The 20,864-nt window shown below is 33.8% G+C and overlaps 1 protein-coding gene across 5 annotated transcripts; it reads right to left on the bottom strand.

The window, feature by feature from the left end:
- Positions 1 to 1,659: 1,659 nt before the first annotated feature.
- On the bottom strand, positions 1,660 to 20,680 carry LOC117333498 (WD repeat and SOCS box-containing protein 1-like). Of its 5 annotated transcripts, none has more exons than XR_004533914.1 (9): positions 20,396 to 20,679; positions 13,439 to 13,616; positions 12,436 to 12,755; positions 11,136 to 11,368; positions 9,796 to 9,968; positions 9,361 to 9,474; positions 8,298 to 8,408; positions 2,089 to 5,725; positions 1,660 to 2,027 (listed from the first exon to the last, which is right to left on the bottom strand). XR_004533914.1 is itself a non-coding variant. In XM_033892814.1 (8 exons), exons 1-8 carry the CDS (start codon positions 20,448 to 20,450, stop codon positions 5,563 to 5,565), a joined length of 1,347 nt encoding a protein of 448 aa, XP_033748705.1. In that variant the 5' UTR covers positions 20,451 to 20,679; the 3' UTR covers positions 1,660 to 5,562. The 5 variants fall into 5 exon arrangements, 1 of the variants encoding a protein (XP_033748705.1); XR_004533916.1 differs by having other exon boundaries at positions 2,150 to 5,725; XR_004533915.1 differs by having other exon boundaries at positions 1,660 to 2,130; positions 2,192 to 5,725.
- Between the last annotated feature and the right edge of the window lie 184 nt (positions 20,681 to 20,864).

The following is a 20,864-nucleotide window of genomic DNA, read 5'->3' as shown; positions in this document are numbered from 1 at the left end:
TGCAAGTTCCCCTTGGTATTAGTCTAGTTGTGTATTTTTCTTTTGCGGACTGACTGGAAAACAACATGGCTAATAGGCAGCCATCTTGGATTTTGACAATTGAAGTTTGCTATCGCATTTTTTTCAGAAAGTACTGAAGGGATCTTTCTAAAATTTCATATGTAAGTTCCCATACCCGGTAAGTCCCTAGTTGTGAATACTTAATTTTGGGACTAATCGGAAAACATGGCCCACAGGCAGCCATCTTTGATTTTGACAAATGAAGTTTGTAATCGCTTTTTCTCAGAAAGTACAAACGGGATCTTTCTCAAATTTCATATGTAAGTTCCCCGACGTCTTTAGTTGTGCATACTGCATTTTGGGACTGATTGGAAAACAACATGGCCAACAGGCAGCCATCCTGGGTTTTGATAGTTGAAGTTTATCGCCTTTTCTCAGAAAGTACTAAAGGGATCTTTCTCAAATTTCATCTGTAAGTTTCTCGTGGTATTAGTTGTGCATATTTCAATTTGGGACCGATCAGAAAACAACAGACAGACATCTTGTATTTTGACAATTGAAGTTCGCTATCGATATTTCTCAGAAAGTACTAAAGGGATGATCTTTAATTTCATATGTAACTTGACCTAGGTCCCTAGTTATGCATATTGCATTTTGGGACCGATCGGAAAACAACATGGCCGACTGGCGGCTATCTTGGATTTTGATAATTGAAGTTTGTTAATCGCTATTTCTCAAAAAGAACTGAAGGGATCCTTCGTAAATTTCATATGCAAGTACTGCATTTTGGGACCGATTGGAAAACAACATGGCTGACAGGCAGCCATCTTGGATTTTGATAATTAAATATTATTATCGCTATTTCTCAGAAAGTACAAATGGGATCTTTCTCATATTTCATGTTAGTTCCCCTTGGTCCCTAGCTGTGCATATTTCAATTTGGGACTGATCAAAAACATGGCCGACAGACAGCCATCTTAGGATTTTGACAATTGAAGTTTATTATCACTATTTTTCAGAAAGTCCTTAAAAGATCTTTCTCATATTTCATGTGTAAGTTCCCCTAAGTACTTAGTTGTACATACTGCATTTTGGGACTGATCTGAAAACAACATGGCCGACAGGCAGCCATCTTTGGTTTTGATAGTTTGAAGTTTGTTATTGCTTTTTCTCAGAAAGTACTAAATGGATCTTTCTCAAATTTCATATATGTTTCCCTTGGTATTAGTTGGACTGTGAACATACGTTAAACCTGAGCAAGTTAGTATTTAAGGGTATCAAGATCAATGCTTCAATTACTTAGTACAAATATTAACAGAAAATATTTATCATAATGGTACTAATTCCATTTTCAACAATTTCGGCATTGCCTTGTCACATAATTATATCAATTACCAGGAAATAAGTTGATAGTGTGAGGTGATGTGTAACTAGATACTTTTGTATCATAACAGCATTTATCTGGTAATAACCCCAGACATATCTATCGTAGTTCATTGGAAATGTCAACTATTTTAATGCCCCACATAAAGTCAATCCCTACTTTGTACCCACATGTTGATATGTTGGCTCCAGTATATAGTATAAATGTAGTATAAAGACAAAAATACAAATACAAATATTGTTTAACATTAATGATAATACATAGAACAAGTTCACTGCAGTTTCAATTGTTTTATTTATCATAGTAATTTCAATATAGAGTGATGCTGGCATTGTGTAACAACTTAATTATATACAAGCTGTACCTGTTGGTAATGCTGATACTATTAAGCAGCAAATGATAACCTAAATTGATTAATGAATTAATTAATTTTGAACAGTAAATAATACCCACTAACACTTCCAAAATGGTATCTTGTTTTGGAATAAAAACCATAACAAAATATTCACAGGCATAAACAAATTTGAATCATTTTTTTTTCAGATGTAACAGAATCATCCATGAGTTAACTTCAATGCTGTTAACAAACTTGGCAGATGGTGTTTGGCTATGAGCCAGGGATGTTTTTAATGACTCAGCCTACCTAGAGTGTATATAATATGTTTATCTGGTAGGTAGTTCATACCTATCTATACACAGCCTACCTAGAGTGTATATAACATGTTTATCTGGTAGGTAGTTCATACCTGTCTATACACAGCCTACCTAGAGTGTATATAACATGTGTATCTGGTAGGTAGTTCATACCTATCTATACACAATGCTATGTGATAAACTCGTCCACACATTTTGAGTCTTAAGTATTACTATTGGTTCTCAAGCTTAGAGGATGAATACATAGAATAGCTGAACTGCCAAAGTTTGAGTAAGCTTCTCGGGTACTCTCATGATAAGAACACTAGAATGTATTATAATATAAATTATAAGGTAACCACAATGAAGTGTTTCTGTAGTTCCAAGCTAGCATTTGAGATATACCAAAGGTACAGTGACTAAATAGTGGAGAAATAACTTGTAAAAATCCTACAAACATACTGTAAACATGGCTATTATAATATGTACAGTGGACATGTAAAATAATGAGTTAAGCACTAGAGATTTTACAGTGAAATTCTGTCACCGTTACCAGTAACCACCACCTTCTGTCCTTCAGTAACGCAAGCATCTGAGTTACAGGACAAACACGAATCCTGTTGTATTAGAAACTGTCCAGCCAGACCCCATCTATATAACATGACAATCCAACCTTATTATTGTAGGGTTACTTTGGACTATATCATCTGTAAATGTGGTCACAGATTAAAGCACTATGGCTATGATAGGATTCAGCACTACAACTGCATTCAGCACTGTTTGTAAAATTCTAAATTTAGCACTAAAGATTTAAATTATTTAAATAGCATGAGGTCAAATGGGCATGTATTGCTCAGCTGGTGGCCAATGCGTAACTTTTTGGTCAAACTACAAAAGCTAACAGCACTCCAGACCAACTGTTTTTGCTACAGCTAATTGATCCTTGTCTGTAGACTTCAGCTTTTTTTATTCGAGATTTTCAAAATATCAATAAAAAGATATTCATCTGAAAAAGCTAACTGGAACAATTTAGAACACTGTGACATAGGATAGACAGCAAGGTCATCCTAAAGCAAACAAATATCCTTGATTAACTACAGTGTAAGCCAGCTGTACAGAAGATACAGGCTACATGTATAAATATTGTACCTCAAGGTCATTTGGTTCATCATTAGTCACTTCAGAATTTGACAAAAGTTACAAGCAAAGTCAGCCTTCCAATAAATCATCAGAAGTCTTTTGCAAGTTTTAACAAAATTGACCCTTGACCTTCAAAGGTCACGCTTTCACAAACTTTGTTGGGATTTCATTCCCCTGAATCTTCTAGCACTATTATAACTGTGTGACAATGGACAGCTGCTGTACTATGACATATGTCCAGCAGATCAACTATATATACCAGTTGTAATCAATCATCTGTAACATATTCATGTAATAAACAGTACATAATTTACCTGTAAAATGTTGAGGCCAGGCAAACCACAATTCATCAACTCTTTTAAACAAAACCAATGACAGTCAGGGTGACTGATAAACTAAAATCAAACATAACAGATAAATCATATGGTGTAATTTACAAAATATATATTCACAATGTACATCTAGGTAAAAACGAAAACCTTAAATAAACCATCAGGTTTATATTATCAACAACCATGATAACAAAGCCAACAACATTCAATAGAAAGAGTATTTACGGCACATCTCAAAATGATGAAAGTGTTTTGGTTTGGGTAACTTTAAAGACGTATAAATACAGCAATTAATTCATGAAAAGTATTCTAAGTATTCAAGCAGGTAAACAAGCAGATTCTACAGTAAACATCTGAATACTGATTTGTATTACTGATTGTACTGTGTGATCGGTGACAGCTGTTATAAATCATCATGATCCCATCAAAATGTAAACTAACCAACATCACAATAAATTGTATTTTGACCTGTGCAAACAATGTAATGGACTAAAACAATAATATAAATTGGAAAGATTGTCGGACCTTAAATCAGGAATGCTGATGATATCATTATTCATAAAGAAATTCAAGGTAGAATGTATCACGGTAAATGCAGACAAATCAATTAATTGTCAATGATATAAGTTTTTTGTTTTATCACTGCCATTCTAGCTCATTATGAAACAATCCTCACAGACAACAAAAACGCAGCAAAGAATTTCAAACTCAGTTCTCGGTAGGTACAAAATACATTTAGTCAAACACAGAAATTCATGCTCAATTAAGAAGGGCAAATAAAGGACATGAATTCCAAACAGATGACAACTTTCATAAGCTCCAGATATTAAAACCAAAAACAATTCCCTTTATGGAAATGTTGATTAGAATAGCATGACAAAGGCACAAGAGCAGGTATAACTCACCTGATTACTATTTCAAAATACATATACTTCAAAGGAATTAAACTAGACAGACAGCAGATGTCACACCATGGTATAACATGGTCCGGTCTTACCATTGAGTTATCAATCATAACTTCATCACATGACATTCAAATGCCTAACACAACGAGGGCTACTCCAATAAAACATCTGTGCGATGGGAGGTTTGTCAACAGAAGTGATTATTTAAACAGTACCATATATTAACCTGCATTTTCTCTAGCAATCAACATTCATAGAAAATCTTCATTTCTGTTTATCCTCCTGTAGGATATATAATTAAACAGAACATCCCTGAGGTAAATATGTTGTGGTAGAAATTAAAGCTCATCACATATACTAGACGGATCAAAATGCATTTATCGATAGGCAAACATATTTATATAATTCAAATGTAAGCTACATAAATTTGGCGCCGAAAGTACATCAATTCATATGTATATACCACATGACCATTTTTTATACAGTCAACTTCCGAAAAATCTTGATCATTTGAGTGTAAGAATCATAAGCGGAGGCACTGAAATAAATACAATTGATCTTAACCACTGTTACATTGGCCCCCATGTAAGCACTCTGTAAATTACCGGTATGCTTTAATAGTATTAATTTCACATGTATCACTAACCATTGGAAACTCAAGGACAAGTTCTTCTCTGCTATGTAGCAATATTGCAGCAATATAGTGCCCAGCCAGAGGTCCCAGGTTCGATCTCATGGGGATGCACAAAAATTGATAAAATTGAGTTGACTCTATTTTGTATATAATAATGCTATTCATTTTCATAAAGGACTTTTGATTAAATTTTTTGTAGCAAGCTTAGTGCTATTGAAGCCTATTTTGCCAAGTAATTTCCAACATAGCGAAACTACAATCAATGTAAAAGCATGGCAATATTTAAATCTAAACTAACAACGTTTAGGAAACATCTTGATTTAAATATGAAAATGTTACAGTGAGTCAGATCCTTTAAGAAAATAAATTATGCATATTTGTGGAAAAAAACAACTTTATGCATGATCATTGTGGATAAGTCCTGGAAAAATAAAATAGGAAACAGTGGTTTCGCTGATGAATTCAGTGAGTGCCAGGATAGAAGTTTTTTGTGTGGCTTCTGTAGATCTTTGAGAGTCAGTAAGTTGTGACACACTAGATGTTGTGGTACTTTAGATACTCCTTGAGGCGAAGTGGCATGTGGAGGTGGTCGATGATGGTTGTTGGAACAATTCTGCGGATGGTCCGGCGTGTTTGATGCTGCAAACTGGCAACTTTATTGGGAGTTCTGTAGAACGCTATGCCTCCATCCCTGTCACTGTAATAAAAAAATAAGTGTTCAAAGTACTGTTGCTGGGGAGAAGTTACCAGTAGGGATATATATCTCAGTTATTGTTGTTTAATTATGTTAAATTATCATGGTCTAGGGTAGGAAAACTATTCATGTGATGGGGATTTGTTAATAAATTGAATGAACCACATTGCTTTAAATTACATAGAAACATACTGTGTTAAACAAACTAATATACATAATGAATTATATGATGTAAACAATTAATTTCTGGACTTGAGTATGCAGGCATTTTCAGTTCTGCTTATAAAACGATTCATGCTAGTACTTTTTTAAAGATATGTTATTTGTTTACTTTTTGGTCTTATCAATAACATTAAATCATATGTGTATGTTGATACACAAAAGTTCACAACAAAATATGGCAACAGCTGTTTCCTTTTTATCAACCTAAAGGCTATAATTATATTACAGCTTGAAATATCATAGCAAATGTTTCAAAATAAAGTGTATTCTTATTTGATGATGAATCACACATGTACACTACAATACATTCATGATATAGTTACATATATAAGAATATCCACGGTACAAACCTCCCACAATTAACTAGTCACATGACTGTTCACTTTGCATATTCATGAGGCTGTGCTGGAAAGTTTTGGCTTTCCGCGCAGCTCGAGAGTGGATTGTGAACTGCAAAGACACGTCCTCTGTACATGGCGTACAGTCTATTTTCCATTAAGATCACTTCTGCAGAACAAAATATGCACCAAACTAGTAAGCTTGACCTATAGGTCAAGCATGGGTAAGATAAGGAAATGAGGAAAGCAAAGAATTTCCAACAAATGTCACAGGTGTTGCCTACAAGCTGTAACCAAAATATCAGTTCAAGAATTGATCAAATTATTTCAAGGATTCCAGACCATTTCGATTGAAACGGATATCAAAAGTGCATGAAATTTATGGTCAGCATGGACCTAAACAAACAATCTTCTCACACACAATCAGCATAAGATTGAATGAAATTTGTATAAACTTTACAACAAAAGTAATGCTTTTGAATAAAAACAATGATTTTCCTGGTCATTTTCTCTGAGATAACCTATTGGGACTCTTTATGAAAGTGAGGACTTTACAGCTTCATCTATCAGTGCAGACTTATTTTTTGCTGAAGGCAATTAAAAATCAAAGAAAAATTAAAGATATCTTCAAGGTTGTGATCATCATTCTGCCAGTATAAAAACAAAATAATTGCAAATTAAGCTGGCAATTTTTTTTTCACAAACTCTCTATTTTTTAAATACTATTTATGTATATTTTACACTGTAGATATTTTTTCACATTTTGATGAGAGAAAAAAATAATTTATTTACATGGATTAAAAATGCTGTAAATTTATCCAGTACATAATATTTGACTAGCTTTGATTGGAATATAAAGATGTTAAGAGGGCCATGGCCCATCATTACCAGATTATAAACATACTGTGTAAGGTAGTAAAATATAACTGTCCACCCCTAAAAATACGACTCTTGGATTTACAGCTTTATCAGGAAAAGTAATTCCAAGTTTTGAGCATACAGTGGAACTTCTCTAAACCGATCATGCACAGTACATCAATGTTTGGTCGGTTTAGAGAGGGTCTGATTAGGAAAAGTGATCCATTTTGACCAGTCAGGGTCCATACATTTGTGTTTGCAATTTTGCACAAAAGATTAGGGTAATGTATTTGGATAAGTATGACAGCTCTTCATCTTGGCAAGTTGTAGACCACATTAATGTGACATATTATGATCATAAGCCTTATGGTTTTGGTGAAACAGTTATTATCAACAGATAAATACATAGGAGCCAAAATAGATTCAGAACTTCTCTCCAGAGTTGTATGCAAGGATTATATTGTAAACACAAGCATAGGGACTTGCTTTGAAAAAAAGCGGAGATACAGAACAGATTAAAAGATACTGAATTTCCTATAACATTTCTGGGTTTATCGTAATTATCACACAACCATCATTATCTGGTCTCTCCACCTTTTTAAGGCAACTGCCCGAAACCAAAAGTGTCCTCCAAGTTGTTTGTGGGGTTTATGATGATTTTTCAATTAAATTTTTTGAAATCCATTTCACTTCAAACAACCCAATGGCAGCAATTTACTTTTACCAAGGAAGACACATTCTAGCAGGCTTTGGAATTCTCACCATGCAAAAACAGATTTAAAGATGCTTTGGAATTTTCATCATGCATGGAAGACACTTTCATTGATGCTTTGGTGTTTTCAAAATCATCCATTTTAATGATATTTGTTAACAAAGAGGAGGAATCCTAGCTGGTGTTAATACACATTAAGTAGGATGATAAATAGCTTACTGCTCTATGATACAGAATTACTGACATAATAAAACCTTTATTATTGAAAAACAGGAGTTTGAAGACTACACTGGACTTAAGACTGGTAATAAATGCAGGCTGTTCAATTGTGTTACATATCAGTACAGAAATAATTTCAACACCTTGCCAATATACAATCAATACACAAACTCTCACCACATTCTCGTTTATATAATGATGGTAATGTCAGTGAAGGAGTACCTACCCTACAGCAATGGTGTGTCCATTCGGGGACATTGAACAACACAGGGCATTGCTATGGTTAGCAACAGACTTCGGGTTACTCGCGTCCTGTAGGTCCCAAACTCGCATGTAGCTAAAAATTAAGTAAATTGCTCAGTTAATAACATTAAATGGTCCCCAATAATACAAATAGTCCAGCATTAGCTGCTCTGTCAATTTCGATACATAGCATTAATCAGTGACAATTTTTACAAAACTGTAATGAAGTTCAACTTTTGTTTTTTGTTGTTTAAAAAAAGGAATATAATTAAGTACTGGTGCAGACATGATTTACTTTTTTAGAAACAATCTTATCTAAGCTAGTTATTGGTGTAACTTACCCATCATCACAGACTGTAAATGATTTATACATCGTATCTAAGTCATTGGCGTAACTTACCCATCATCACAGACTGTAAATGATTTATACATCGTATCTAAGTTATTGGAGTAACTTACTCATCACAGACTGTAAATGATTTATACATCATATCTAAGTTATTGGAGTAACTTACCCATCATCACAGACTGTAAATGATTTATACATTGTATCTAAGTTATTGGCGTAACTTACCCATCATCACAGACTGTAAATGATTTATACATCGTATCTAAGTTATTGGCGTAACTTACCCATCATCACAGACTGTAAATGATTTATACATCGTATCTAAGTCATTGGCGTAACTTACCCATCATCACAGACTGTAAATGATTTATACATCGTATCTAAGTCATTGGCGTAACTTACCCATCATCACAGACTGTAAATGATTTATACATCATATCTAAGTTATTGGAGTAACTTACCCATCATCACAGACTGTAAATGATTTATACATCGTATCTAAGTTATTGGAGTAACTTACCCATCATCACAGACTGTAAATGATTTATACATCGTATCTAAGTCATTGGCGTAACTTACCCATCATCACAGACTGTAAATTATTTATACATCATATATAAGTCATTGGCGTAACTTACCCATCATCACAGACTGTAAATGATTTATACATCATATCTAAGTCATTGGAGTAACTTACCCATCATCACAGACTGTAGCCAGTTGTAAGCCATTGTTACAGAACGTCAAATCCCTCACGTAATGGTCGTTGGCGCCACCAGCAAATATTGGACGAGGTTCTGGGAACATATGTCTGTAACAGAAGCATGTTAAAACTTATTAATGCTTGCTGTGCAGTGTGCAAACAGTGATATTAATTGCAGCAAGAACAATGTGACATTTAAAGTATCAAAGTAAATCTTAATCCGTGATATGGTAACTCTTTATCCTCTTGATCTTAATTAGCACTATCCACATTTAGCCATCAAAATTTTAGTAAGAAAAAGATTGGTAGAATTCAAATGGAAGAGTTAAGATGTTAAAACCTCTGTTCCAAATCTTAACAACACATACATTGATACTGTCAGACTGAATCAAATGAAAAGCATTGTGACCATGTCTGTAGAGTTCTCACCCCAGTTCAGCGATGGCATCGCCAGTGTAGGGATCCCAAATGATCACTCGGGTGTCGTAGGAAGCTGTAGCCAGGAGAGCCCCGTCAGGGGAGAATTCACATGAACACACATCATTATAGTGGCCCTTCAGCTGGATACACTTATTTCTATCTTCTGTGTCAAACAATGTTACCTGAATACCAAATAATATTAATGCTTGAATTGTGCGGGAGAAAATACTGAGGATTTTTCATCTAGTAAGACTGTATAACACAGTTTAAATTTGAAATATAAAGCTTGATTTGTTTTCTTTAAGATTTGATCATCATTTCTCCTCGCCTATAAAACAAGTCATAGCAGATGAAAACAATTCCCCTAATATACCAAAATCTAATATCTGATGTGAATTATTTCGATTGGTAGAAATACCCACACACGCTCCATATCCAACTTTAACGGAATTATCGATTATCTGATATTTATGTTTGTCCTACAATAAGCTCACAGGGCTTTTTACCTCAGGTGATAAAACCCTAACTTGTACAAGAGATGATCGTTATGAGCACATTTATATGTTTAAGAGTAAATGTGTAAATTAGAAATTATCAGAAAAATTCAATTATTGGATATTTAATGAAGTCAGTAGAGCAAGGACGTTGTTTGGTTATATAAGTACAAGCTGACTCCTATAGCCCCTCGCTAACTCATCACAAGAAGAAAATTTAATCCAGACTACGGCAACAGCATTATCCATCCATCAAACTTGTTGGTTGAGATAATCTTGTGCTAGTCTAGATCTGTATATATGGTAATAAAGCACTCAAATCTTGTCAGCCCAAACATCATTTTTCTATTTTGTCATACTAACCCACGAGTATTTGGTAGATATCTTAATAAGTCTATAGGTCAGTCGTCCATTTTTTTTCAAAATCTACCTTTTTTTAGAAAGGTGTGTGACTGAACATTTATCTAGGACGAAAAGTGACTGAACTTGTATTTAGGACAAAAGATGTCTGAACTTTAGGTCAAAAAGGCAGGTAAATTACCTTTAGGCTATTAGTGAAGGTGACTGAACTTTGAACTATAAACGAGGGTGGCTGTACTCATACCTGTATAACATTCTCTATTTTGGAGAGAAATTCCTGAGTTTTGACTCTAGTATTTGCTATAAATCATCAGTAAAACGTTTTACATTACCCATAATTTAGGTAGGCAAGGTACTAGTTGGTCATGATAAGGACGTACTTAAATGCACACTATCTCTCCTATGGAAACGTCGAATGTTAGGCCAGGCTAACACCTAACACAGCTTTAGTGTAAACAGGACTGAAGTGTACTTAACGATGTTTTAGTTACTTACTGATTTATTGTTTCCAGCACATGCTATCTTTTTACAATCTGGAGACCATTTACACGAGTTGGCCACTGATGCTTTCCCTCGTAAAGTTTTTGTCATATTGCCGTCATCATTAAGATCCCAAATTTTCAGTGTCCCATCACGAGAAGCAGAAACAAACAACAAGCTTCTGTCTGGGGCAAAGTTAATCTCTTTTATACAGTCCCTGTGGTCAATAAGTTCCATCAGCAGATTACCTACAACAGAGAAGATAGCATGCTAACAAAACTCTAACTCGAAGTTCCATCAGTAGATTACCTACAACAGAGAAGATAGCATGCTAACAAAACTCTAACTCAAGGTCTACAAAACTCTAACTCGAGCTCTAACTCAATAAAACCAGGGGAAAACTCCTGAATCATCGTGTCAAAGGCCCTGAGAAAATTTAAGGTTTGAACTAGCTTGTAAGATGAATGTTATGGTCAGACAGCAATCAGACATATAAAGTCTAAAATAGTCTTTGGTCCATAGGAAATAACATTCCGTTGAGAGTCTTTATTTTTTTCTGTATAAGAATAAAAAAAATTCCTTAATTATCAAATTACAGGCAATGTTTTAAAAGATTACCTTTAATTTATTTACAATTTAGTTTATTATGGATAGTGTTCATGTTGTTAAATTCAAGTTCAAGAAATGTGTACTGCAGACTGAGTAAGTAAGTAGTCCTATAAGCCAACCAAAACATACGCATACATACGTATTGTGTTGTCTTGTTGCTTTCTGTATCAGATAATCATAATAAATTGATATATCAAAAGAACAATATTCCCCGACAATATAAAGTCAACTTTTTTTGTAAATAATTGCAGTTTAAAGGGAACTATAATTTCAATATCTAACTTGGAAGTTTTCAACTATGACTGTAGTGATATGCCAGTAGTTCTGTACTATTTCCATTTCCTGGTTCAGATACAGTATATACATTTAAAGCTATCATAATGCAGTTCAGAAGATAAAAAAAAAAAGAAGAAGAAAAAAAAAAAAACAAAATCACTACTAGATATTGTCTGCAAACAACACATGTATCTTATCAACTCCTATCTGTGGTGCACTACAGTTTTATAAACAGATAAATCTCCTGTAGATCTCTATTTACCTCACCGTGAGACAGACATGCTACATACTCCTAATCTGTACATATCATTACCTATATTGTATTCTCAGATTTATAGTGCGAAATACTAATTCTCTATGTACTCTAAAGCTACAGTACATGTGTTGTATCTGAACCAGGTGTAATATATCCTTCATTAGATATTCCTACCTGTGTTGCAGTCCCAGGTTTTTATCTTTCCATTCAGTAACCCAGTAGCAAGTATCAGGACATCGTCAAACTTAAATCGTTTCCACATCGTCTGATAATCATGTTTAGATGTCCCTGTACCAAACGCCAGAGCAGACACAAATCCTCCACAATCAATGGTACGTGGAACTCTGTATCGTTGTTGACTATGGACGTCATTTCTTTCTTGTCGTATCAGATCTTCAATCAGTCGGAGGCTGGTCAGGTGTTGTTCACCTATTTGATTCACCAATCTACGTCTTCTTTCAGAACAGCTGTTGTATTCTTTTGCTTCATCTGTCCTGTTGGTAGAGAGAGGATGACGGTATTAAACACATAGAAACAGGTTTTTGGCGACATCATGTGTTACACCAATCATTTTCATCAAATTTGGCTAAAATTTCATTTTGATGACTGATGTGAAGATGATTTTATCATTTGTTTTTATGGGTTTAACAACTTCGCAACAGCCAGGGTGATATCAGGACAGGGATTTTATAAAAAGTTGATCTTTTAACAACAAATTAAATGGGTCATACTCCATGTGTAGAGCCTATGTAAACTTTTAAAATGCTATAGGTCAAATCTGAAAACAGATGTGTACTAATTTGTTTCTTTAATCATAAGTTTACATAGAGGCAAATGAATTTTTAAAATTCATGATAAATTTAGAATGCATTCAAAAACAACTGCAAAACAAGTAATATCAACATATACTGATTACTCTTATATAAAATTATTGGCCAGGATTAAGCATGCATGTGATGGATCTTACTGTGGAAGGAAACTCAAATACCCAGATCTAGAAGAACCCCAAAGACCCAATGGTGACCAAATACTTTGACATTTGATTAAGGAATTGAACCAGCTGGTCACCTCTGTGAAAAGCAAATGTTCACCATGGCCACTTTCATTGGCCATCCTACTCATCATTTCAGGCCCACCAATTTATATCCCAGTGAGTTGTATTATGCTTGTGACTTACAGCTGTCCTTTGTTTTTCTCCCAGGGAACAAGCTGTACTGTACGGGAACCGCAGGACCAGGCAAAGTATGAGTTGTCTGGGGCCCATGCACACGACCAGGTCTCCTGGCCTGATCGTCCATATGGTAGGCCCCGTGGTGTCACTAAAGGCGACAACTCATCACAAGGACGGAGAATATCTGTAAGGAGAAAGGGGTTCATATAGACAAGATCACAAACCTAATCAGATGTGTATCAATGTAAATACACAGTATCTGATAAATATAAACCTCGATATATATTTTTTTAATACAAAATGAGGTAAAAAGAATTTGAAAACCTACAAAAAATACTGCCTTCAAGACCAGATATAATAACTAGTATACAAAATTAATAATGTAGTTAATTATAAGACAGTATATATGACCTGGACAACTTCTGCATGGAAAGATCTAGACTTACCATGATAACCTGGTATAGAACCAAAAATACTACTGTATATATATAATTCTTATACTTAACAGAGAATAAACTGAAAACAAGAAACACTATATAAAAGAAGAAGAAACACTTAGTCATTTATAAATATTAAAGTTATAATAGAAAAGTCTTCAAATTAGTATCTGAACTTGTTCTGAAAACAAGAAACACCATATAAAAGGAAAAGAAACATTTAAAAGTCATTTCTTTATTTTAGATAGTAAACAATTTAAATTAGCATCTGAACTGTGATAAATATAAAATCATAATATCAATTACAATGTTGAACAATCTTCTGACAATGTTTTAATATGGATAGATACAGGTGTTGTTTTTGCCTGCATTCATTTATATATATATAAACTATAAACTAAATTATATTCATATGCTTGTCCACTAAGTAAGGGTATAATAGCTCTAGGGCATGACAAGTCCTGCAAACTAGACCGGCTGTATCTCCATTTGCCCACTTTTTAAAATCACAATATGGGGAAAATGTTGTGATAGGGATTATAGTCTATTTCAGAGTAGTTCACCTTGTTTTTACCTGTGATTTACCTGTGATTTTCACCTGTGTTACCTGCGCTACATGGCTCATACCTATAAGGAACTATAAGATATAAGTAGCTACATGTATAATTTTATGCAGTACTTTATATAGGAAAAAATACACATTGATTACAGTATTATTATTTTGTTGTTATTTATGATGCGCAATGTACCTGTTTATAAGTATTTATATTTAAATATACAGTACTTTATATGAAAAAAAAAAAATATTGTTTAAAAGCTATTAATGTTTAATATTAAAAGTAATAAGATGTATTTTCATTTGATGTTGTACAGTTCAAAATTTATGTCAGCATAATGATGTGAATATGATGTTCTTTTTAAACTGAAGAATGTAACATAGAATGTTTGAAAAATGTTAACTATTAAAAATGCAATATGTTACTGCTAATGTATTACTAGTGCTTAATGTATAATGTGCTATATATGTTTGTTAATATGTTATGTATCTAATATTATATATATGTGTGAATATGATGTTCTTTTTTAACTGAAGGATGTAATATAAAATGTATGAAAAATGTTTTTAGTATATATATTATAATGTATTACCAGTGCTTATGTATAATGTTTGTAGATATGTTAACTATCTAATGTGTGTTCTTTCTTATATATATATGTATGTAAATATGATGTGTGTATGATGAAATTCACGAATAAATGATAAAATTAAAAAAAACCTATAACTTAGTGTTATTTTCCCCACTTCTCAGGTACATAAATATACCTCTCTTTTTGCCCACTTTTTAGCACAGGTAAATCATACAGGTAAACACAGGTAAAATTATTATGGAACTGACTATAATTGGTTTTCCATTGTTCTCCTATGTATACACTTTTCTTTGTTCTAAAAAAAGTGGGCAAATGGAGAACACACCACTAGACCTTTAACACATAATAAATATATCTGAATTTATTGTAGCTCACATGTACACCAATTGGCAATTGGTAATTTATGAAATTGAGATGATCATAATAATTTTACACCAGCTGTTAAGTCTTTCTAATGATCATAAATCTGCCAGTGCTAATCATAAGTACCTCTCAAATGTATAGAAGTTACACTTAGTCAGGTAGGCCTAACTGTAGATTTCAATACCCAAATTCAAGTACAGATATGTCATAATGTAATTTATTCTACAGCGCAAGCTGAGACAAAAACTAAAGGAGATAATATATAACTCATCACAAGGCTTGATCATATCCACGAGGAGAAAATAAATGGCTCATAGACAAGATCACAAACTTGTATCTGTAATTAGGACAAGCTGCCTAAGTTTTCTTGTTTGTTTTAATTATAGATATCTTACATGTATAAAACAGAGAAAAAATATAGTTTTTGGTCGGATAGACCATAGCTGTCTTGCAGACATGGTCACGTGGTTTCAGTGTTTCCGTTGGAGGGGTCACTACTCTTTGTCAAAAACTTCCGATCCATGTAAAATGATATTCGAAATTTTGATACTTGCTTGTCACACGAATCATTAAACTTTAAGTAAATTAGCAATTGTTTGTTTGTTGTACTTACAATGAAACAAACGCGAATAAATACAAGCAAAAAAAGCCAAATTAACATATTAGTACACCGTTCATTACCGGTTGGTGTATCTGTGTACCACTACATGTGTGTCGTCTGCTACAAATTGTCCTATTCTCTTTGTATAGTTTGCATGTACTTGTGCGTTTGGTAGGACGTGGATAATATCGGTCATAAATGATCTGTGGTAGAGTTAAAATTAGATAATTCAGTTTAATAAGGTATATTGATTTTAAGAGTTAGTGATCATGTCATGAGTCTGAAGTGAGATTCTCATGTTACATTGTATACACGTGTCACCGTATATGTATACGTATACGTACTAGGCTAGCTAGTGTAACACTGTGGGTTTGTTAGGGCGCGTGAACCTGCCATTTCACCTCGAAAAACATTAATTTCAATTAGGAACATTGTCCCCGAATAACATTCCAGGCTACTGGTGTCAAGATACGTAATTCACCTAAAGGGTCGCCTAAGTGACCACTCTATACTTGACCAGAGCTATTTACCTAAAGGGTCGCCTAAGTTACCACTCTATACTTGACCAGAGCTATTCACCTAAAGGGTCACCTAAGTTATCACTCTATACTTGACCACAGCTATTCACCTAAAGGGTCGCCTTAGTTACCACTCTATACTTGACCAGGGCTATTAAATTAATCAAACGTATCGTTGTTTCTGTGTTTTTAATTCACGAATATGTGAACCATTTGTACAAAACGTCAATTTAAATACATATTGCAAACTGTCCTGAACATTCCCAGCTTTATTACACAGGACAAAAAACTAGATTCGTTATATATTTTTTCGGGAAATCAGTTGTTTACTCGCTCCCGTCCGACCGGAAGTTCTCGAGAGCAGAAGTTTAAAACAAGTTGGACGTTATACGTAAATTTAGACATCTAAAGTTGTGTTACGTATTGTTAATTTCATTATTTATTGCCAAACATTATCTCATTCAAGTAAGAATCAGTCATGATTATTTAAATCGCTGTATCATCACTTCAAAAAAATGCAGAAAAAAATCTACTTCCGTGATGCATTAATGCATCATTCGGCCCCGGCACGGTGATGCATTAATGCATCATTCGGCCCCGGCCCGGTGATGCATTAATGCATCATCAGGGCTTAAAGGGTTAAATCAAAACTCGTGTACGATATAACTAAATTATATCAAGGCTACAACTGCACAGTGTATACGTATGAAACTTTTCATACAGCGACATTAATAATATTAGTAATTATTGATAAACTATTTGTCAATTTATGAAATCGGTGAATCGCTAATATTGTATTTATTTAATTATGTATTATTGATCGGTTAATATGTAGAGTATAATGTAATGATACAACTACATATACATGTATTTTGGTGAAGTTTGCTAGGTACATGTATTTGAACCGCACGAAGAGCATGTCGTCCAATTCAAATAACAGCAACAATTTATGAAATTGACATGTGTTTATAAAGATTAATCACTAGGATATAAATACTGCATTCTTGATTGTCAATTTAATTCAACTGTGAAGCAAAGCATATTTGGATCTGGTTGAATATTATATACATCTATATAAATTGTCAATGCTGTATTGGATCTTTGAACTTTTAAGGGTAATTAGTATATGTATGTATTATATATAGTAATCCGTTTTGATGCATCTCTCTTTTAATCAATATATCAATAAAGAATGTTGTTGAATTTAATGTCTTGATTATCTACATAGCTTTCATTAAATAGAGCAGCTATTGCCCATTCAATCCTTACAAGTCGGTCATTTCGAATTTGAATTGTGAATTTCTGTTTACACAATTCTGAGTGTTGTTGGGAAGTTTTATGAAGTTATAGTAACAGCTGAGGTCATTTAAGTCTATCCGACCAACAGGCCTTTCAGGCCTTTGATTATTTTATAAATATTGATTGTAGATTCGAAGTAAAGCTGAAGACAACAGTTTATGTTATTAGGTGATATTGTCATAGAAAGCAAGTTAATACTAATCCATGTACAATATATATATATGTCCTTCCAGTATAGTATATACTAGCTAGGTCAATGACTGTCATGGACTGTTTATTATAAGGTGGTGAAATCAAATGGCCTGAAGTTGTGGGTTACTCTCCAAGGCGTACATCGTGTCCCGTTACCAAGGCTTTAACAAACAAGTGTACTTTGTGGACCTCATGAGTTACTCTAGTTTATGACACTTGAAATTGATACATTGCTTGTCTATTTGACATGTTAACAGTGAGAGTGAAGTCACATACATATATGACTCACGATTGTGTCAAAGTGGCAATCCACCGATGTTTTGAGGAAGTTAATTAGAGAGAACAGGATTTCACCTTCAAGCCAAATTGCAGTGAAAATCCTCCCAGGATCCCCAACAAGCATGCATCCTTGATTAAAATACAAAGACAAGAAATGTACAATTGTACCAAAGTCTAGCAACCCCTAGCCCATTCTGAGCCCCATATGCATAAATATGATTAAACCACAGGGGTCTGCTTCGATTTTCTGGTTAGTGTATACATAATAGATTCTGTTTATCAGATAACAGATTGCATTTATATTGACATAAATACAATATTGAAGTCATGTATGACATCGCAAGAACAGATCCCACTGACAGCACAAAATTTGACTTTGGAATTCAATATACCACTGTTACTGGTAGATATAAAGAGAAATTTAAATTTAAACGGAAAATGTAGGGATCAAACTGTCTGCTAAATTGTCCTATAAAGGAATAGTAATGCAAACAATTTTTAAGTTTCAATTTGTCTGCAATCCTGTTTTCTAAATTAGACCCAAAATGGATCACAAACTTCCCTTTTTCAATATTGTACACATATATAAATGAGCTTGTCTTTAGAAAGGAATTTTTAGTCTACAATTTTATCCTTCAGTTGATCAGAAAACACAATCATAGGCCTAGCATGTGCTATTTTTTTAACAACGTAAGCAAAAAAATAAACATTCAAAGTGTCCTTTATTCTTGTCATTATTTAAAATTCATTTAAAATTGCTGTTAGTAAAAAGTGATTTGATTTGTGTGCTGTCATCTCATATCAAATCAAAATATTTTTTTCCATTTTCACTTACACTGCACATATAGAATCCATCCAAATCCTCTCTGGCATTTCCAATTCAAATTGTTGAAGTTGGGGCAGTACCTAGCCTGAGTTTCCTCTGGCCCTGACACCAGACTTGGACATTCTGACAGATAAATGTGTGGCATGTGCCATGTTGTCAGGGACAGAGGAAACACGGGCTAGCCAGTAGGGTGGGGCTTCATAATTTTAAACACTTTCAGGTATTTGAATACATTTCTTACAAATTTGTTTCAAATTGACAAAGACTATCTTATAATGTTAGATGTACAAGTGCTATGTAACATTTAAGTTTTTTTAAGAAATAATTGTTATTTTTTGTTGTTCACTGGTGTATATATATATGAATGACATTTTTTGACAGATATTTTAAATGATGCGCGTCAGCTACAATTATTAACAAGTTTTAAAGTTGATAAAACATTATTTCATCTGCAATCAAACGCGATTTTATATTCACACTTCTGCATGTGCACCGTCAACAATGTACTGTATGTATTCATACGCGGCAGGTTAGTTGTGCACCTATAGGAATGAACGCTAATTTTGTTAGCACCTTCATATACAGTAGAGAACACACAGTGAAAATGTAAATATAACCTGATGTGCCCACACATATCACTGCACATGGTAGGACCTGGCTGTTGTTAATATTGTGTTTTATTCCTGGGTTGAAAGATCGGGAACATATTTTCACAATTTCACATCCAATTCTGCTTTTAATAATGACCGCTCCATATGGATGCAGAGACATGTATATATATCTCTGATGGATGTAAACATAAGGCAACAAAAATAACATGATGTCTGCAAATCAACACTGTTATTACAATGTGGATTCAAAAGTCTTTCCGTAAAATATTTTCAATCACTCACTCTGACTTCATTCACGGCTGTAGGTTATTTTTTCATGTTTTGTGTGTTGATAAAGAAATAATAGACAGAATTTCCTCATGTAACTATGCATGTATATTTATATATAATGTCAGAAGAAATCAAAATTAGCAACAAAATTAAAACAAACCGTATCACCGTCATCATTTATACACTTGCAAAAATCCATGTAGTAAATAACCTTTACAGTAGGCCTTCCAGAATTATTGTGAAAAAAAATCGGTCAGTTTGCTAATTTACGCACTGCGGCACTGTACCCCCATATTTCCCGATGTTTTGCATATGTTAGGGCGGTAGTAATACAACCATATTAGATCTTGATCATTCTAAAATAGAGTCATGCTAAGAAACAATACCGGGTTATTAATATAAATAATAAAAATCTTACCGATGTCTTCTGCATCGATGTCAGAGAAGCTGGAAGGAGCGTCGATATTTCTCATTTAATGAAAATGATGAGCTGTTCCTGTTTTTGTTTCTAAATTTAACCGGATTATTTACGCTGTTTAGGTTTCTGTATTGCTTCAGCTCTTAAGATATGAGTGGCAAATGAACTTATTAATCCGAAAAACACTCAAACATTTATAAAATCTTCGTTTATGTCTACAGATCCTTTCCCACATTCATGACTCGATCGAACACCGCTTACGTCCTACGTCCTATTCAGTTCAAGCTCTTGGCTGCGGCAGACGTGCGCTAAGTCGTGTGCAACATAGACTATAGTCTATTTCAGAATTCCATAGGAAAGAAATTTTAAGGATTTTTAAATAAACTTAGTTTTTTCCTCCATCCGTTTGTTTCGGGCAGGGACGTACTTACATACGTATGTCCCTGCTTTGGGCAAATATTAGGCCTAC

The sequence above is a fragment of the Pecten maximus genome, chromosome 8 (assembly GCF_902652985.1).
Source record: "Pecten maximus chromosome 8, xPecMax1.1, whole genome shotgun sequence".
In the NCBI taxonomy this organism is placed as follows: Eukaryota; Metazoa; Mollusca; class Bivalvia; order Pectinida; family Pectinidae; genus Pecten; species Pecten maximus.
The sequence above is the reverse complement of the archived record's forward strand: the minus strand, read 5'-3'. Positions and strand labels throughout refer to the sequence as shown.

Bases quoted from the DNA above. Each gene is read 5' to 3' on its own strand.
- LOC117333498 (XM_033892814.1), bottom strand. From the start codon at position 20,450: ATGAGAAATATCGACGCTCCTTCCAGCTTCTCTGACATCGATGCAGAA. The intron at 12,756-13,438 runs GTAAGTCACAAG...CTCTACCAACAG, and splicing joins GAGAAAAACAAAGGACAGCT to GACAGATGAAGCAAAAGAAT. The intron at 8,409-9,360 runs GTAAGTTACTCC...CTTAATTTTTAG, and splicing joins GCTACAGTCTGTGATGATGG to CTACATGCGAGTTTGGGACC.